The sequence below is a fragment of the Lepisosteus oculatus genome, chromosome 9, assembly GCF_040954835.1.
Source record: "Lepisosteus oculatus isolate fLepOcu1 chromosome 9, fLepOcu1.hap2, whole genome shotgun sequence".
NCBI classification, from domain to species: Eukaryota; Metazoa; Chordata; class Actinopteri; order Semionotiformes; family Lepisosteidae; genus Lepisosteus; species Lepisosteus oculatus.
In genome coordinates, this window is record NC_090704.1 from 11,231,452 (window position 1) to 11,250,007 (window position 18,556).

Here is an 18,556-nt window from a genome sequence, read left to right on the forward strand (position 1 = left end):
ATTGTTTCAGTCATATTCTTTATTTATCGTCGTCTTATGTGAGTCAGTGGTCTAGTCTTTGGGGCGGGTTGTATAGTGTTATGGTTACGGTGGGAAAACAACCTTTCCTGAAACTCGTGTAATTCTGGTGACGTGTATCCGAGAACGACCAATCAGAGAAGCACATGAGTTTGAAAATTGGAAGCGGGCTGGTGGCGCAAGAGGGGTATGTACAACTGAATAGGGCAAATAAGCATTTTGGGGGGTGTATCTTTGTATTAAAAACTGTTTTTATTTTTTTTCTCCAAATTTTACATTCTACATCTAACTTTTATAGCAGGGTACTTGCGTTAGAAATGCTAAATTCGCAATGTTACAGACTGAAAATCTGCCGTGCATTGATGATATCGTGCAAGTTACAGTAGCAAGATTGAATTACTCCACCACAAATGACAAAATTCGTGGGTTACAAAAAGTTAAAGCGCCTTTCCGTTTATTTAAATCGATTTCCGCATTTTTTTCTTAATGAATCCAGTCTCGAAGGATAGGAAGCTAGTTACAGAATCGTTAAAGTTTAAGTTCCATGATAATTGTAGCTACCTTTATTATTTTTTAAAGGGATTGCAAATGTTTTGTTTTACAGCTGGTTACACACGTTTTTAAGATATAAGTGATGAGAGATCGCTGTTAACAAGCTTATTTATTGTAGCATGCGATAAAGCATAACCCATAATCTTTTTTTCCAGGAAAGTAACTTCACTACTTTCATGGAAATATAAACCAGAATTCAAGAATTACTTTTCGTGGATTGATGTTTTTTTTAATGTAAGTGCTAAGATCAGTTATGTCCGTTTTTAACACTACACCAACAAGAGGCCGCAAGCCTCTGTTGGAGAGTTATCAGTTTTTAAAGGATGGTCATTTGGGTGACTTATCAATCAAAAAACAACTTAAAGACACTTTGGATGAAAAAATCAAGAAAGAAGATGAATCGTCGCATTCAGTCGATAAGAGCAAAGAGATAAATAAAACGTATATTCTACCGGGAAGTAAAACATCTAGTCAAACTGTTGACATATATTCTAAAGGCAGACTGATGCTTCAAAGGAAAAAAACAGACAATAAGGACACTGAAATCGGTGAAAAGAAGCCAAAGCAAAACACTGTAAAAGAAGACGGAGCGCCAGAAAAAAGATTAACACTGCAGCGCCGTACGAGAACAGGCTTAATAACAGAGAAAAACAAAGTAGCGACTGAAAATACAACACAACAGAAACAAGACGGGGCCACTAATTTAGACTCTTATAAATGGCTTACTGAAACAAATAATAGCGATAAAACCCCCAAAGCAACAACAATTCAGCGATCAGGGAGTCTGAGGGATACAACATTAAAAAGCACACCAAAAACCAGAAGTAATCCTTCAATTCTTGTAAAAGCAGCGAGCAAAGGAAACGAAAACTCTTCCAGGTCTGTGCCCAAGTCACTGGCGGAGTCAGTTTTGAATAAAGGCGATACCCCCAAAACAGAGGCCCCGAATAAACTACACGTGTTCTTAGCACCTGCCAAAAGGACACCCGCTGAAAAAAATGTCAAAGAAGTTTTTGAGAAGACAGCGGGGAGAGATATCACGAAACCGCTGAGTACCAAGTATGGAAGTTTGGAGAGGCAGAAGGCACCAGGGCAGGTTAGCTGTGAAAGCGTCAAACCCGTACCTAAAGCTTCCACTCTCCCAGGGAACAGCAGGCTTGCGGTAGGGGCTGTCAGTAGAAACTGGGCATCCACTGTGCAAGCGTCACAGCCGAGGAAGACTATAAATTTAGTGTCTCACAGTGCAGACGTGAAGAGTTCGGGATGGGGGACCCCTGTTAAGGGATTTTTACCAAAGCAAGAGTCCACCCGAGAGAGTGTGATTCAAGGCCAAGATTGCTTGAAAATGGAAAACAGTGCAGTAACCGTGGCAGTACGAGTGAGACCATTCAACAACAGGTAAGAATTCTAGTGTTGCATTGCCTAAAAACTACAGAAAGTTGGTACAGTAGGTTTAATACACTATTATAATTTCCCCTCAAGTACTAAGTGCTTGTGTTTGGTATAAGTTTGAAATGAAAGAGCTGTTTGAAGACATCTTAGGGTCATGTGAATCAGAAAATAATTTAATTGCATTTTCTGCTGTGAATTATAATGTTTGCATTATTGTTTCAGTTTTAACAGGTTATTCCCACATCTCTATAACAGCAAGAAAACAATACATGTAAAGCATCACATCATTGTTTGTATTCCTTTTTTGTATGACCATAGAAGTTAGATGTCATACCCAAGATGTCCATTTACAACAATTGCTGAATCTAATGTTCTTATGCAAGATATTATTATTATTAATAATAAAACTTTATTTTAAATTATTCCTTGAAATGTTGATTCTCACAAGTCACAAGGCATAATATTCCTTTGCAGTAGGAAATAAAAGCACACAATGAGGAGACAGTAGAATTACAAAACGTAATGGTTTAGAATACAGTAGGAAAGCAAAGGGGCAGACAGAACCAATTAAATAAAAGCCCTTCTAATGAGGAAGGTTTTGAGTCTTGATTTGAAAGAGCTCAGGGAAGTTGACTCTCTGATACCCTTAGGGATGAGATAATGGGTACTTGGAGGTTGTGTTCTTTGCAATGATGTTGTTTATGTGTACTATTTGCTTTTAATTTTTAACCAGAGAGAAGACTGAGACTGCACATCAGGTTATCTTCATGGAGAACCAGGAAATTGTTGTTCAACATCCGGACTCCAAACAAAACTATTCCTTTATCTACGACTTTTCATTTTTTTCTTTTGATAAGACTGACCCTAATTTTGCCAGTCAACAGACCGTGTATGAAAAGCTTGCTTTGCCCCTTCTTGAAAGAGCTTTTGAGGGATACAACACTTGTCTCTTTGCGTATGGTCAGACTGGCTCTGGAAAATCATATACGTAAGATTTTTTATTTACTTTTACTTTGATTTATTTTCTATGCTCAGTTATAAATGCAATTGAAATTTAGATGCATAATTGACCTATCTTGTGAAATAACAAAGTTATGCTGTTATACATTTAACTGCTTAGATTTCAGTACGGAAATCAACCATGTTCATAATTGTCTGTTTGTGTAACTAATTTTGTTTTGCCATAAATATACAATACACGACTATATGTGTTGTAATTGTTTTGTAGTTGTTTTAGTTGTTTTAAGTGGATTTGTTTCATTAGATTATTTTCTTCACATTTTGTTGCCAATTAGAATGATGGGCTTTAGTGATGAAGCTGGAGTGATACCAAGATTTTGTGAGGAACTCTTCTCAAGAGTTGGCAAGTCAGAAAATCAACAAGTAAGCTTTCTGTTTTGTCTTCATAAATATTTAATAAATATTAAGTTTAGTTTTTCTTTCTTGAGTGAAAAATACTGCATTGTTTAGTACTTAAGTCACATGATGGTTTTGTAAAGGTAATTTATAATTTTATCGCAGGTCACATACCTCCTGGAAATGAGCTATTTTGAAGTTTACAATGAGAAGATTCATGATTTATTGGTAGTAAAAGATGAACAAAGTCAAAAGAAGCTACCAGTAAGTATTTCTTTTATTTTTTAAGTGGTCATTTTGGTTTAACAACCTTAAGTGTTTATTTAGTGATGTACAGTTCTTGAATATGGACAAAAAATAAATATTAAATCACTTAATTACTTGCAATATTTATATTTTGGAGTGGGAATCTCTAGAGGAGCAGGTAAAGTTTAATTCTAGAGTAGTAGAAAGAAGGAAAAAACAGCATTTTAGTCCAAGGTTCCATGGGCAAAACATTTTTCTTCTTTATTTCTACCTTTCAGCGTGAAATTAACCATTATCTCTTCCTTTAAATACGTTGTATGGTTGACTGTAATATGTTGATTAGTTGTAGAATGATTATATAGTATAATTGCTGTATTTAGTGAAAGAAATTGCAGCATTTTACGAACATCACAGTGTACAATCCACACGATTTTACAATTGAACTAACAAAAATCTGTCTTATAGTTAAGAGTACGAGAGCATCCAGTCTTTGGGCCTTATGTAGCAGATCTATCAACGTAAGTATGTGCTTAATGCAGACTTTATCAAATTGTCAACATAAAACCTTTATGAAGGGTTGATTTTGAATCTTTACCTTATATTGAAAGAAACTCTGAAATCATGCATAAGAAGCTGGGTATGACCTGTAAGAATTTTAGAAATATATTTATCAATGTAGAGACTGAGTTTTTTTTTATTACAATTAGAATAATTTTGTAAATGTTTTCTCCCGCAGGAATGTTGTTAGCTCATACGATGACATTAAGGTGAGTCCTTAAATAATTATGATCACAGTAGTCTTTGTTGTTTAGTTGTTTAACGTTGTACCTAACATTTAATTTTCTCCTTTCAGAGCTGGCTTGAGCTGGGAAATAAACAACGTGCCACTGCAGCAACAGGGATGAACGACAAGAGCTCTAGATCTCATTCCGTCTTCACACTCGTCATGACACAAACAAAGGTGACCCTTTTTATTTTCATTAGAGCCACTGCCAAGTCCAGTGTGTTTTTACACCCTCTCCCGGTGAAGTCTCTTATTAGCTTACCTCACATCGGTATTATAGCAGTTATTTTTTGCTCAGACATTTTTTTTAATCTCACAAAATTGAAGGTTTTTTTTTATCTTGGGGATCTGAAGCAGTTTTGACTCAACTAACTTTATTTTTTTGTGCAGACGGAGTTTGTTGAAGAGGAGGAGCATGATCACACCATAACCAGCCGGATCAATCTGGTGGACCTCGCAGGGAGTGAGCGCTGCTCCACAGCCCAGACCAGTGGAGACAGGTTGCGGGTATGACACTGGCTTCAGACAACTGCCTTGCTACACATTTCAGTGCCCCTGCAGGAGAAAGGGCTCTTATGTGTTTTTGTTTGCGTTTTGCTTAAATCATCACCCAGTTAATGTGCTTGTTTTTAAATACAGTCCCAATGATTTTGTAGGATAAAAAGTAGTTTTTTAGACTTCATTTTCAGCAATGTGGTAAGTGCAGAAGTACACACTTTAGCACACAAAGCATTGAGGAATTGTATTGTTAATGTTCTTTAACATGGTTTTCTGAAAGGATTGTCTGAAAGGATCTTTTATTTCTATAGGAAGGCGTGAGCATCAATAAGTCCCTGTTAACGTTGGGAAAGGTGATCTCGGCTCTTTCTGAACATTCTCAGTCAAAGAAGAAAGTCTTTATCCCCTACAGGGAGTCAGTGTTAACATGGTAAGAGGACCTTTGAAGTGGTTCATTGTAGTGTTTCAAGAAGAATAGTATGCATGGGTCACTTTTTTTTATTCTGCTTAGGATGGTCCTAATGCTGATGTCATGTTTCGACAGGTTGCTGAAAGAGAGTCTTGGGGGAAATTCGAAAACTGCCATGATTGCCACTGTCAGCCCTGCAGCCAGCAATGTGGAGGAAACTCTCAGTACCCTTCGATACGCCAATCAAGCACGCATGATCATCAATGTTGCCAAAGTAAACGAGGACACCAGTGCCAAACTGATTAGAGGTAGGTCAAGATTCAGGGCAAAGTTTCCATTAAAATGATCAAAGTTTTCCAAACGCAGTACCATAACCAATCATTTTATTTGTATATAAAAATGTGTACATATATATAAAAGCACCCAACGAAGTGATTCCTAGTAGTAGTCTTGGTGGAACGCTGTATCAGTCAGATTAAATTCCAAAGGAGTTGGTCCTCACTATTGCTAAGTAAAAAAAAAAATTGATCCATCTGCTTTAGACTTTAGTTTATCTGTTTCTATACTTGGTCTTTGGTCTCAAAAACTCTATTTTGAGTGACAACTTCTGCCTTATTCTACCTACATTAATTACAATCATTCCTCCTTTTTTTCTATTAAGAGCTTCTTGCTTTATTTTTTAACCAGCTGGTAGCAGGTGAGCAATTTTAAATAAAGAGACTGCGGTGGGAATAGTTATATATGAAACACTCCAACTTTTTTTGCTGTCCAGCTAGCTGCATTTCAGCTAACATACCTGAATAATGGAAGTTCGGAATGGGGGGAAAAGGATTATTCCAATTACAGCTCCATTACAGGTTTTAAAATATGAAAACAAAACATGCCTCAAATAAAAATCAATTGGTCTATCGCTAAAAGTTCACCTAACATTTTGAGATTTGGATCAGAGAATTTAGTAATCTGCTATATTTAGAAGAGTTGAGATATTCAATGTCAGATAAACTTGTCACCTTTGTCAATATATGGCAAAAAGTGAAGGACTACTTAAAAAGTGATAAGGATACAGGTATGTAATTCTAGTGATGTGAAATGTAAGGGTGTGAATCTTGATCTTATTAACGTAAATTTGATTTAGGTTCGTTTTTTTAAGATGTGGCTGTGTTCCGTGTGCACTATATTTAAATGCTTTGTTTTTGAATGGTTGAATGGTATTTGATAGACATCCACAGACTGTCATACTTTTTATAGCCTTTCCAAATTTGGTGATTAGTGGGACACATGTCTATAATCTGGTAAAGAGACATAGGGCTTTTCTTGTGATTTTTTTTCTTTTTGTTCTCTTCTATTGTTCCCCTAGTGTACTGTACATATATGTCTCTTATACAAAAAAAAGTTCACCTAACAGAAAAAAGGAATTTCTCACAATATGAGTTTAAATTCCCTAACTTAAGGTACTGTAAAACCAAATATTGTAAAAGTCATGTGCTTTAACCACCACTAGGGGGAGATGAATTAACAGAAGAAGAAATTTTGTATTTTCTAGCAACTTCTGCATTTTGGAAGTTTTTTTTTCTTTACAATATGGTTAGTTTATTGGTTTTCATGTCTAACATTATGTGTTTGATGTTTTAACATTTGCAGAGCTGAAAGCAGAAGTTGAAAAACTAAAAGCAGCTCAAATGAGCTCCCAAGGTGTTGAAACAGAAAAAATGAGATTGTTTAAGCAAGAAATCACAACCCTTAAAATGCAGCTAACACAACAGGAGAAAGACATGGCAGAAGCTCACAGGTATTTATTGGTTAGAGGGCCCATATAGAATATGAAGATGTTATCTTTATATTACAAATATTGTTATAAAAACAGACATTTTGTGTAATGTACCTTCAAAAGACACTGAACGGATGTCTTTCTGAGCATTTGTTTAAAAATCTAACACTTTATATAAGAGTAAGGAATGAATGAGTTTGGAAATATTGGAATTGATATATAAAGGTGGCTCATATATAATCAGCTCCTGAGTATTGTAGAACTTTGCTTTAGCTTTCTGCTCTTCAGTGGGTTTACAATGTTAATCCTGGTATTTTTCTTTCTCATTAAACAGTGCATGATTATTGAATTAATATTCAGGGTTTATTTTCATTTTTGGAGTAAGGTTAAAACTTTTTATTTGATAAAAACTGTGAACACAAAAGGATCCCTGGCAATTTTACTGCTAAGCATAAATTGGAGTGCTTTTGACTACAGCTTTTTTGCCTTTCTGAGTTTTTAGGACTTGGAAAAAGAAACTGGAACAGGCCGAAAAAAGAAAGCGTGAAGAAGCTAAAGAGCTACAGGTAGCTGCGTTATTGTCTTAAACAGCTAAGAGGTGAATGCTATGATTAGGGTGGTGTAGATAGTGCTGCACCATAGGGATCTGTAACAGGACGATTGCTGGTACTACCCAGTTTTTATCAATGACTGCAGACAAATAAAGGGTATTGCAAAAACATAAGCCACAAACACAGTTCGAAAAGGCTGAGCTTGAACAGGCTTCTCCCGAGAAAGACGTGATAAAATTTTGCAGTGCTCTAATATGACCTTGTTTAGAAGGCTGTGTACAGTTTTGGTTGCCAAGATATTGCTGCAATGGGAATCCTTTCAGAGAAGAGCATCAGTATACAGTAGATTTCAAGGCTTAAAGGAATGTCCTACATTGACAAGTTACTGAATCATTTTAGTTTTGGACAGAGAAGAACTTATTCACGTATTCTGAATTCTCAAACGCATTTACAGTCACACCTATGAACGTATTCATAACCAACAGTGAAACACAAACTAGGAGACATAAGTGGGAACTATGTCCATTGAAAACTGAGAAATCATTGCCTTTTGACTTTTATCAGAATGAAAGAAGAAGACTAACTTTACTTTCCTTAACCACATCTTCCTTTGTGCAGAAAGCTGGGATTGCACTCAAGGTAGATAACCGTTTGCCAAATCTGGTTAATCTCAATGAGGATCCCCAACTGTCGGAGATGTTGCTTTATATGATAAAAGAAGGGCAGACCAAAGTTGGAAAACAAAAATCAGATTCAACTCATGACATTCAACTTTCTGGAGCTCTTATTGCTGATGACCACTGGTAAGAAGTTTTGTCTTTTATTTTTACATGCTAGATTTGGAACTAACCTCTGCAGTATGTCACATTCTTACATTGTATGTATTGTTTTTTCTTAGTTTCCTGTAAATACTACTTTTAGCACTGTCATGGTGAAGTTGAAGCTCTCAACATAAGTGAGCCAATTTGTTTAGTGTTCTTTTTCTAATAAATTCTTTATTTTCTTCTAGTATAATTTCTAACGTAGGTGGTACAGTAAGTATCGCACCAATTAAGGATGCAAAGACATTTGTGAATGGAAACCTTGTCTCTGAGTCAACTGTCCTTCATCACGTAAGTCTAAAGTACATAACGTGTGAATACTTATTAAAATCACCACTTGGGGAACAAACTAATGGAATGTTTTTTACAGGGTGACAGAGTGATTCTTGGTGGTGACCACTACTTTAGATTCAATCATCCAGGGGAGGTGCAGCGTGGGACACGAGTTTCGTGCTGGAACGGGGCAGGGGATGGACACAAAGACTTTGAATTTGCAAAAAACGAGTTATTAGCAGCACAAAGAGCACAGTAAGTGAAAGTCACATTGAATAACATATTTGTGCCAAAATCTCATAAGGAGTTTATTGAGTAGAACACATAAATTAAGGGAAAAATAAAACATCTAACCTATACACTAAATCCAGGCTTGAAGCAGAGATTGAAGAAGCTCGGATGAAAGCCAAAGAAGAAATGATTCAGGGTATACAAGTTGCCAAAGAAATGGCCCAAAAGGAGCTTTCAGACCAGAAAGCTTTATATGAATATAAAATTAAAGCTTTGGAAAATGAACTGGTAGGTCTTTCATAAAATGTTTGCATGACTTAATTACATTTAAAAATACAGTATAAACTGAACATATCTAGCATTTTGTAGGAGTTTTAAAACTTTAAGTTAAACATTTAAAGAATGGGATTTAAAAAATCTCGGTTTTATTGAGGATCATGCTATATAATGTACTGCCTCCTCTTCAAGTAAAGTAATGATGGTTTAAAGAATTTTGTATGTAATGCTGCATATACAGTATTTGTGTCTACACATATTTAATTTATTAGTTTCATATAAACGCATTTCCTATGCTGATTAAACCTAAATTGTACAGGTTGAAAGTTTTTTTGACAATTGATATTTCCGGGAGTAGACAAGGTTATGTGTCCTGTCTTCAGAAGGCAGAATGCGAAAGGAAGAAACTGCAGGAACTTAACAACCGGAAAGTGGCCACCAAGATCGAAGAGCTGCAGAGTGCAAAATTACAACTTGAACAGGAGGTGCAACAAAATAAAAAACGTCTTCTTATGGAAGCACAAGCTACCCGACAGGTAGTTTTTGATTTCTTAGCTGAATAATTATTGTTTTTGAGAGAAAAATAAATTCAATATTATAACATCAGGCCTCATTATTGATATGTCCCTTGACTATGAATATATTCCTATCAGAAATGTTTACTCAATTTAAGGTTAACCAAATTCAAATTTTAGGCCCTGGCAGATCATGCCATACATCATGCAAAGATTATTGAAGCCTTAGAAGAGGAAAAAAAGAAGATTTCTGAGGATTTGGTTAGGACCCAGCAAAAAAGGGCACGAAATGAACACTATGCTGCAGGACATGGTAAGCCATCTACTTCTGCTGTGATAAGCTAAAAGAGATTGTCAGTACAGAAGCACTTCTTATGACAAACATCATAGAACAAGTGAAAATATTTAAATGGTTTGTCTTATGTTTTAGTTCAACCACAGTGGGACTCGATGAAACTGTCTCTGATGATCCAGGAAGCAAATGCCATTAGCAGAAAACTGAAGAAACATGCTGTTTTCAGTCGGTTAGTTATTCAAAATGTATTTTACTTATATTGGACCCTTATATTGAAGATATTGCTGACAGTAATTACAATATTTGCTTGTAGTTAACTGGAAAGTCATTACTGAAAACCATTTGCCATGAAATAAGTGTAAGATAATATGTGGTGTACCACTGTTTACAATGACTGTGATAATGTTCAGAGTAGTATGATTGTGTTGTGAGACACTCAAAATATAAACTGAAAATGTACAGTTTATACAATGCTGCTTAATAATAATAATTTTATGTTTATAAATGCATTACTCAAGTAATGAGTAAACTCAAGTAACTCAAGTTATAATAAAGAAAATGAAGCACAGTACTATTACATTGCAGTTTCACATCTTTATTAACTGTCAAATGTTTCATATTGTAACGTACTGTAGTTTGAATGTTTTGAAGAATTAACAAGGCATGTGTCTGGCAGGCATGAATCCTCAGATAAAGACCGCGGAAAGGAAAATGAGCAGCTACAGGTGCAAGTTCAGAACACAAAGCTGGGTATCACAACCTTTTGGAGTCTAGAGAAATTGGAGAGCAACCTAGCAGCAATGAGGGAGATGGAACAGGTGAGCCTGAAAAACTTAAGTAGATTGGTTGGGTAAAATAAATTTATAAAAATATGTTTAAAATGCAAAACATAAATATACATTATACATATTAAATAGTAATATTCTAATGAATCCTTAAGCAGTTGTGAATTTAAGCAGGTTTTACTTTTATTTCTTCGCATTACATGTCACGGTTGTTCTAGGAATACATCCGTAGCATGGACACTCTTTAGCCTATGGAACTATTGTCGTTATTTGATTACCTTATTTTAGTGCAATCCTTTTTTGTTTAATGAAACCTGTTTAAAATCAATATTGCAAAATTGCAATCTCTGATGTTGTTCAAGTATTTTTTAAACGCATCTTTTAACCTTTCAGTTTGAAAGGGTTAATTTCTTGTTGGTATCAATAATTTTCAGGCACCTCAGTACCTGTCTGAACTATAATCACCCTACTCCCCACCTCGCAACCTTCGCTCTTCTAATTCTGCTCTCCTTACTGTCCCCCAAGCCCATCTACATTGTATGGGTGACAGGGCCTTCTCCTGTTATGCCCCCAAGCTCTGGAACTCTCTGCCCAAGGATATCAGAGAGTCACCTTCTTTAAACTCCTTCAAATCCAGACTCAAAACCTTCTTTAGAAAAGCCTTTACTTAACTGGTTTCATTCTTCACCCCTCTGCTTTTCTTAGTACCACCATCCACGGTCTCCTCTGTAAATTGTAATTGTGTTTTATCTTGTGTATTCTTTTTATTTATTGTTGTTGTCATTCTGTAAAGCACTTTGAGAAGCCACCTTTAAAGGCGCTATATAAAATAAAGTTTATTATATTATTATTATTATTATTTATTATTATAATCTTCTGTTTTTATTATAGTTTGGTTACAGACATAAACTTATTAAGTAACTTTCTGTTTACTGCTTTTGTATTTGAAATGTTTTGTTTTGCAGAATGTCATTTTGAGGTCATAGTAAATGCTTCATAAAATCTGATCTGTGAGGATTTTCACATTAGAAAGTATTTAAAGGTTAGAGTAAGGAACTGCACTAGCATGCCAGGAGCACAGAAACATGTAGAGGTTAATTTCACACTGCACAGTAAAAATGAAACAAGTCTCTGTTGCCAAGGCATTTTTTTCTTATTTTTCATCATTGGTTAATTGGTGTTTTTTTCTAAACTAGTCTCTACACCAAAGGAAAATAACCTGTTTCCTTTTGTAGGGAGATTCTGGTGCAAAAGATGATGTGTTTTATGATCCAAATGATGAGTGGGAACCAGATATAGCAAATACTTCTGCTGCTTCATCATTTTCAAGGAGAAAGTAAGCTCTGATTTCCTTTTCTAAGCTCAACAGTTGAATATAAGCTAACAGTCGTTATAACTTAATTGCAGTTTATTGCACTCTGATAAATGTGATATTATCTAATTTCTGCAGTAACAATGTGATAAATGTGGTTTAATAAACTCAACATATAAAGCAGGAAGCAACATTGTTTAGATTGTAAAGGAACAAGTAATAGGTTTATTCCATGCTGAAAAAGTGTTCAAAAAGAATTTGAAAGGTGTTATCTCTGGAGCCTCTGATGAAAATTAAGTATCTCTTCCAGTTACAGAAGCTTGCAACCATATTAAGTTCAACTGTGTCCATACAAACCTTAAAATGGTACTTTGTATAAAACTGTATTTTATATTAAGGTGCTTTGCATCTGATTGAGTTATCACAAATGCAGTAAGAAAGGTTATAATATTTATTTCTTAATTTTAATTTTCAAATGCATGGTTCAATTGGTCCTAAGCCAGAGTAAAAATTGCTAGTAATTGTAGCTTCAACAGATATTGCCTTTGACACTCTCAGGAAGGATAGCCTTTCTACAGCTGTGAAGTATTTATGAAATGTGTAAGAAGTTTTATTTGCAATATAGTTCTGCATAAGCAGTTCAGTACTTAGGCTTGCATAGCACTTTGCTAATCAGTGGTAAGGTGAGAAAATTTAGGCCTACAAAGCTTTAGCTTTGATTACTGTTGATGTTAGGAAAAACCTGTTTTTTTGCCAAAAATAGTTCTAATACATGAGATTATGTCTCCAGAAAACATGCTTTTCACATTTTATTTATCTGTATTTGTAAATTACATTTTCCCAGGAGCAGAAGTCTTTTAAAAAGCAGGAGAATATCAGGACGACTTTATGAAATAAGAGTCCATCCCATTCAGAGTCTTCACAACTCCCAGTATTCTGGTAATGTAGTAACTTACTTGCTATGAAACAAAAGCTTTTAGACAACTAGTTTACAAATCCTGATCTTGTTATAAACACTGTTGGTACTTTACACTCTTCCCTTATTCCATGGTGGTTTTTATTGAATAATCGTATATTTGGTCAGAGAGGACAGTTTTGCTGGTTTACTAAGCAAGTACAATGCTTTCTCTGTTACAGCAGTGAGAAAATGTAGGCTGTTGTCAACTCCAGATTTACACATCTCATTAGCAGTAGTTTAAATTCCACTTCTTTGTTAGAGTTCACAGCAAATGGTGTAATAAACTGTAAGTTGAACTCTCAATTTCAGAAATTCAACTGATAAAGAGATTAAGGTTTTTTGTAATAGATGTTCCAAGTATTTTGAAAATAGCACATGTAAAATAAAACAATGCCTAAAATCATAATAGTCTCATTATGGTTATTTTTCTTCTCAATTTTGTTTGATGTTATATTCTTATAGGTTTAATGAACAAGACCACTACTGTACATCCTAGTATATCTGAGTCGGCATTGCCTGGCATTTGCAAAGAGCTGATTGGGTCAGCAGTGGCTCAGATGAAAATATGTGATGAGATACAAGAGAGTATGGCTGACAGAATAATGGCAGATATTCTCACCATTCACAATGGAGTCGCTGTTATCTCCACCCTGTACGAGCAGCTTGATGATGACAGCCAAGAAAATTGTAAGCAAGACCTTGTTCAGTGAGAAATGTTGAATGAGGAGAAAGTTTAAAAACAAATAAAACCTGTCTTGACCATTTGTTATACAGAGAATTAAATGCATTTCTTTAATTATTTTTGTGGTTAATAACTATTAAAATGATAATGCAGGTGTTGTTATTGTATAAAATGTTTTTTTTAAGTTTTTAAAAGCCTTAGGGATTTAATATGTTAAATGTTAGTGAAGAAATATATATGAATAGAAGCCTTCGTATTTACTGTACCGAATGCAATGACGTTGGAGGAAAATCTTTGCAAGCTAAAACTGTGATTTTGTGATTTTACTACTAATTTCCATGTTGATTCCTCTTTGCTAGTGTTAGTTTGCAATGGAAAAGCACAATGCCAGCTTGTGAAGGCAACCTCAGCCCTTGAAAGAGTCATCTTCCTTACAACACAGTGGCTTTACACTATTAAACCGAGTGGACGTTCTGAGGTTAATGAAGAGCTCAAGCTGGAAATAAAGAAAATGGGTGGTTATTTTCAGTTACTCATTCAGGTACATTCCAAAAGGCTATCCTGTGTTAAATAATGCTACTGTACTTGGAAAATTAAAGTCAAATAATTACTCTTTAGTAGATTTGTTATATTTAATCCTGGGAATATTGGTTCACCAATGTGAAAATGCTAAGATTTTAGTTAAATGGTTGTAAATTATGTATCTATGTTAACAAACAGGAGAAAAATTAGAGACCATTGTGGTACAAAGTATCACTGATATAAGTAATGATGAATGGGGTGAAAAACTATCATCAAATTCCTTCAGCATTTCATTGCAAAGCCTTTTTATATATTTCTCCTCAATCTGAGATGAAATCTATGCACTTTTTATCACTTTAAAGGGATGTGATTCGGACATTTCTTCTATGGTGACAGAAGCTCAGGACAAAATCAGCCTGTGCCTGAACACAGCAATTAAATTAATCAGCCATCTCTCAATTGTAACCGGAACAGAGCTTCACATTACAGAGGAAATTCAAAAGGTGAGTTCCAAAGTAGTCTTTTTTTCTTCCTGTGTATTGCAAAGAAAGATTTTAAAGGTATTGTACTGTAGGTTCTCATTTATTGGCGCATATCAACATTTGCTTTATTAATGTTTTTCAGAGCTCCTTGGCAGTTTCTTTTTATGAGGGAGGAAGAAAAGGTATAAGCACTCTTCTGGATAATGGGATGTACCAAGCAAAGGAAATGCAAAGAACTGTTCAGTTAATATTCCCTGGATCTCAGGTATTGTACAATTGTTGACGTTGACATTTAATCTTGGAAACTGAGCATGCAATGGCAGAGAAATGTGGTGTAAGAAATACAAAGATGAATTGTTTAAAGTCCACAACCTCCTTGTGGGCACTGTTAGAAACTAATTTGCATTCTATCTGCAATGGAGCTTTTTACTCCCATCATCATTTAGTTTCAAATCTAATATAGAGCATTACTAATTGAAATCAGACAGAATGCTGTAACAGAGGAACTATCTGTGGCGTGATGAGGAAATAGTTGAAATTTAATAATAATTACTAGTCATTCGGAATTAATGGCTTCATTCACAATTTCCAAACAAGCATGCCAACTATGTTCTAATAAGTTTGTCTGTCCTTGGTTTATAATGGAAAATCTCTGATGCATCCTCATCACTTTGTGGTTCACTCTAAAAAGTGAATGCACTCTCAACATCCTGCTCCTCAAGTGCCAAATTCTGCAAGATCTGATAGTGAATTCTTTTTGAGTCTATGAATATGCTTACACAATTTTACCAGCATGTGTATTAGTTATAATTTGACCAATAAATAATTTGTTCTGTACTGCACATACAGTATATGGAATATAAAGTGTATATGTTTATAAACCTTTGCACAATGTGTTCAGATTTTGCAGGAACTACAGAAGAATGCTTTGGATTTAGCTACTTCTCTCCAGGTTTATATCTCACACTGTAAACTGGTAAGGATAACTTAATATGATAGACCATTTAAAGAGTTTTTCAACAGGGTGCATTTGTACAGTATGTATTAAAATGTATTGTTTGTGTAGGCAGTTGTTAAATTGCATTTACATAAATAGCTTTGAATACAATAATTTTGCTGTGGTTAAATATTTCTGTTGAAGGTATACCAAATCAGCAAATTTCAATAGAATTTTTTATTTGTCAGTATTGCATTTATTCCTCCAATTTTACTTCAACTAACGTTTTTAAAGGGTTCATACAGCCTAAAAATAAAAAAAACTATAATTTTTAATATGTATTTATTATCGTCTTTATTATTTCTTAGTAATATTGATTGCAGGCTCTTTCCTTGACAATCATTTTACAGGAGGGTCATCAGTCTTCAGGTGTGGGATATGAAGATAGTGTTCCTGATCATTTTCAGCTGAAGGAGATCAAAAGGACAGCTACTGATTTGATCAAATTCAATGATACTCTCAAAGAGATCAGCTCCATTATCAGCAGCACATTAAAAGGTAATGATGGTAAACGTTTTAGGTAAATGTATTGTGAATTGTTTTAAATTACAAGACCATAAATTGTCAGCCTTATTTTTAAGTTTAGAAATGTTTAATTAAATACTGTAATGTCTGATGTCTGACAGACTTTGTAAATGAACTGTTTTTCTCTTGTGTACGATGGCCATTTATTAGTGACATTTCATAATCATCACATTATAGAAATTTCGGAGCTTTTCACTTTTATTTCAGTGTTGTTTATCTGGTATATGTTTAACAGACTAATGGGTGGAAGGAGTGTCCATTATTACTGAGTGTCTGTTAAATCACGTGTGACTTTGTCAGCTCGATGACACACTTTTATATGAGAAATATACACACTATATTTGATTTCTGGATCTTTTGATTCATTGTTTATAACAATTGCAATCAAAAGACATTTACTGAAAATTGTTCCTGTACCTTTTTTAACCGAAATACACAAGCTTTTTATTTGTAGAAGATATGCTGTATAAAATTCACTGAAGCATACAAAAAAACAAACCACCCATCGTAATCAATTGACCACACCCTATGGGACAACATTTATATTCCTGAATTTTAAACCTATGTAGTATTTATGTTTACCTTGTTTTATTTGTGGATTTCTCGATAATTGCAAGGGAAGGCCAGTATTTTCTGATTTTATATCCAGAATTCCCCTTTAGTAGATTTTGTCAGTTAAATCTGAATTCCGTTAAAGCAAGGGTTTAGGCAATATTAAGTGAAAATATGATTTTCTGTTAGTGGTTTGCAGTTATTGCTAGATTTTTGGTACCTTTAAGACAATGTAATCATGAATGTCTTTGGGTTGACCTCCTTAACATTGTCGGTACTTTTTCTAAAACTGCGTTTTAAAGCTTACTTTTTATTCCACACAGGCGAAGAACACTTCTCCGGTCTCCATACTTTCAGAGATGCAGTCTGTTTATCGTCTAAGTTTATTAGCGATTACCTCAGTGCATTCTTTAAGCATCAAATCAACAATCCCACAGATGAACTTCATGTGGAATGTACAGAAAGTATTGTAACTGCAAAAGCAAATGTGGACTCTGCACTCAACTCCATTACAGCCACGTTTGATCAGCTATGTGTGGGAATAACTGAGCTTCCTAGCGCAGAGGATAATGTGGAAAAGAACGAAGACAAGAAACTCAAAGGCAATGAACATAGTGTGTTTTCAATTAAAAGCGAGAGAAAAAAAGGAGTTCCTAAATTTGTGTATACTCTTTCAACACGTACAAACTGTTCACCTAGTGCTATACAGTGGGTTTAGTTGGCATATTTCTGTGTAATGACCCTAATTCCCTAATATATGCATGGTATAGTTATAATGCTGGGACATTTTACACTGTAAAAAACAACCTACACTAAGTGGGACTTGAGTATCTTGCACTGCAAAGAAAAATCAGTTGTTACATTTTTCAATACAATGTGTGATACTGTAATGGTATTATTCATTTTTAAGATGTGTATTTAAAGCTTGCAGAATCTGAAAACTTAAAAGCGCACAAGTTATTTTTTTCTGAATTTGGGTTGAAATACTGAATTAATAATAATGTACATCATCACAAAGGAGCCCATTACATAACTGTTTTTTACATAACTGTACATGTATACTTGTGCTTTATTTTTCAAACAAGTTGGTAGAAGGTATAATAGCATTTATGTAAAGTCTCCATATGAACAATCAGGGAATGAAAGTGTTTGGAATGAATACAAAAACACGAAATCATATGTAAAGCCAGAACTCGTGGAAAAAAATGAATCATATCATCACTTCTCAAGAGCTATATATATATTGCATATATTCATTTGTATACATAAGAAAATGAGAAAAAAAATAATTTATTTCCAGTAACAGAAGAATGTATATATTACTCATTTTTAGGTAAAATCATTTTGTGCATTTTTCTTTGGAATAATAAAAGTAAATAGTCATTTGATCTACACATATACAGTACCTTTCACAATAAGTCTTGTAGAAATGTTTAATGTATGCATTATTTCATTTTTACAATAGCATTAAGTGAACAGAGGCACTACAAAATGATATCATTTTCTCTTGTGTATCAATATTTTAAAATAAATCCAGCTATTGTCAGTCCCCAAGCCATGTACTGTATACTGTATAGTCATGATTCATACTGTATGTTTTTAGGCTATGAGGACCTATTAAAAATATAACATGATAAAGTACATTGGTGTTAAATGTTTTTAATTTCTGTGTTTTCTGTGTTTTTTACTTCGCTCTCTGCCAATTAAAGAAGCAAACTGATTTCTTCTGTTAATGGCCTGACAATGTCCACTGCTG

General features: G+C 34.5%; 1 protein-coding gene across 2 annotated transcripts; it reads left to right on the forward strand.

Moving 5' to 3' along the window:
- The first annotated feature begins 169 nt into the window (after positions 1 to 169).
- kif14 (kinesin family member 14) lies at positions 170 to 18,074 on the forward strand. 2 transcript variants are annotated; one of them, XM_015355435.2, is made up of 30 exons: positions 170 to 205; positions 726 to 1,968; positions 2,696 to 2,950; positions 3,258 to 3,345; positions 3,484 to 3,582; positions 4,030 to 4,082; positions 4,301 to 4,331; positions 4,418 to 4,525; positions 4,739 to 4,855; positions 5,158 to 5,276; positions 5,391 to 5,563; positions 6,897 to 7,044; positions 7,526 to 7,589; positions 8,193 to 8,377; positions 8,584 to 8,686; positions 8,766 to 8,923; positions 9,040 to 9,187; positions 9,559 to 9,711; positions 9,871 to 10,003; positions 10,121 to 10,214; positions 10,662 to 10,803; positions 12,006 to 12,106; positions 12,927 to 13,021; positions 13,503 to 13,727; positions 14,082 to 14,263; positions 14,607 to 14,747; positions 14,869 to 14,991; positions 15,628 to 15,702; positions 16,074 to 16,221; positions 17,124 to 18,074. In XM_015355435.2, exons 2-30 carry the CDS (start codon positions 824 to 826, stop codon positions 17,516 to 17,518), a joined length of 5,001 nt encoding a protein of 1,666 aa, XP_015210921.2. In that variant the 5' UTR covers positions 170 to 205; positions 726 to 823; the 3' UTR covers positions 17,519 to 18,074. The 2 variants fall into 2 exon arrangements, with proteins under 2 accessions (XP_015210921.2, XP_069050239.1); XM_069194138.1 differs by lacking the exon at positions 170 to 205 and having other exon boundaries at positions 230 to 1,968.
- The last annotated feature ends 482 nt before the right edge of the window (positions 18,075 to 18,556 follow it).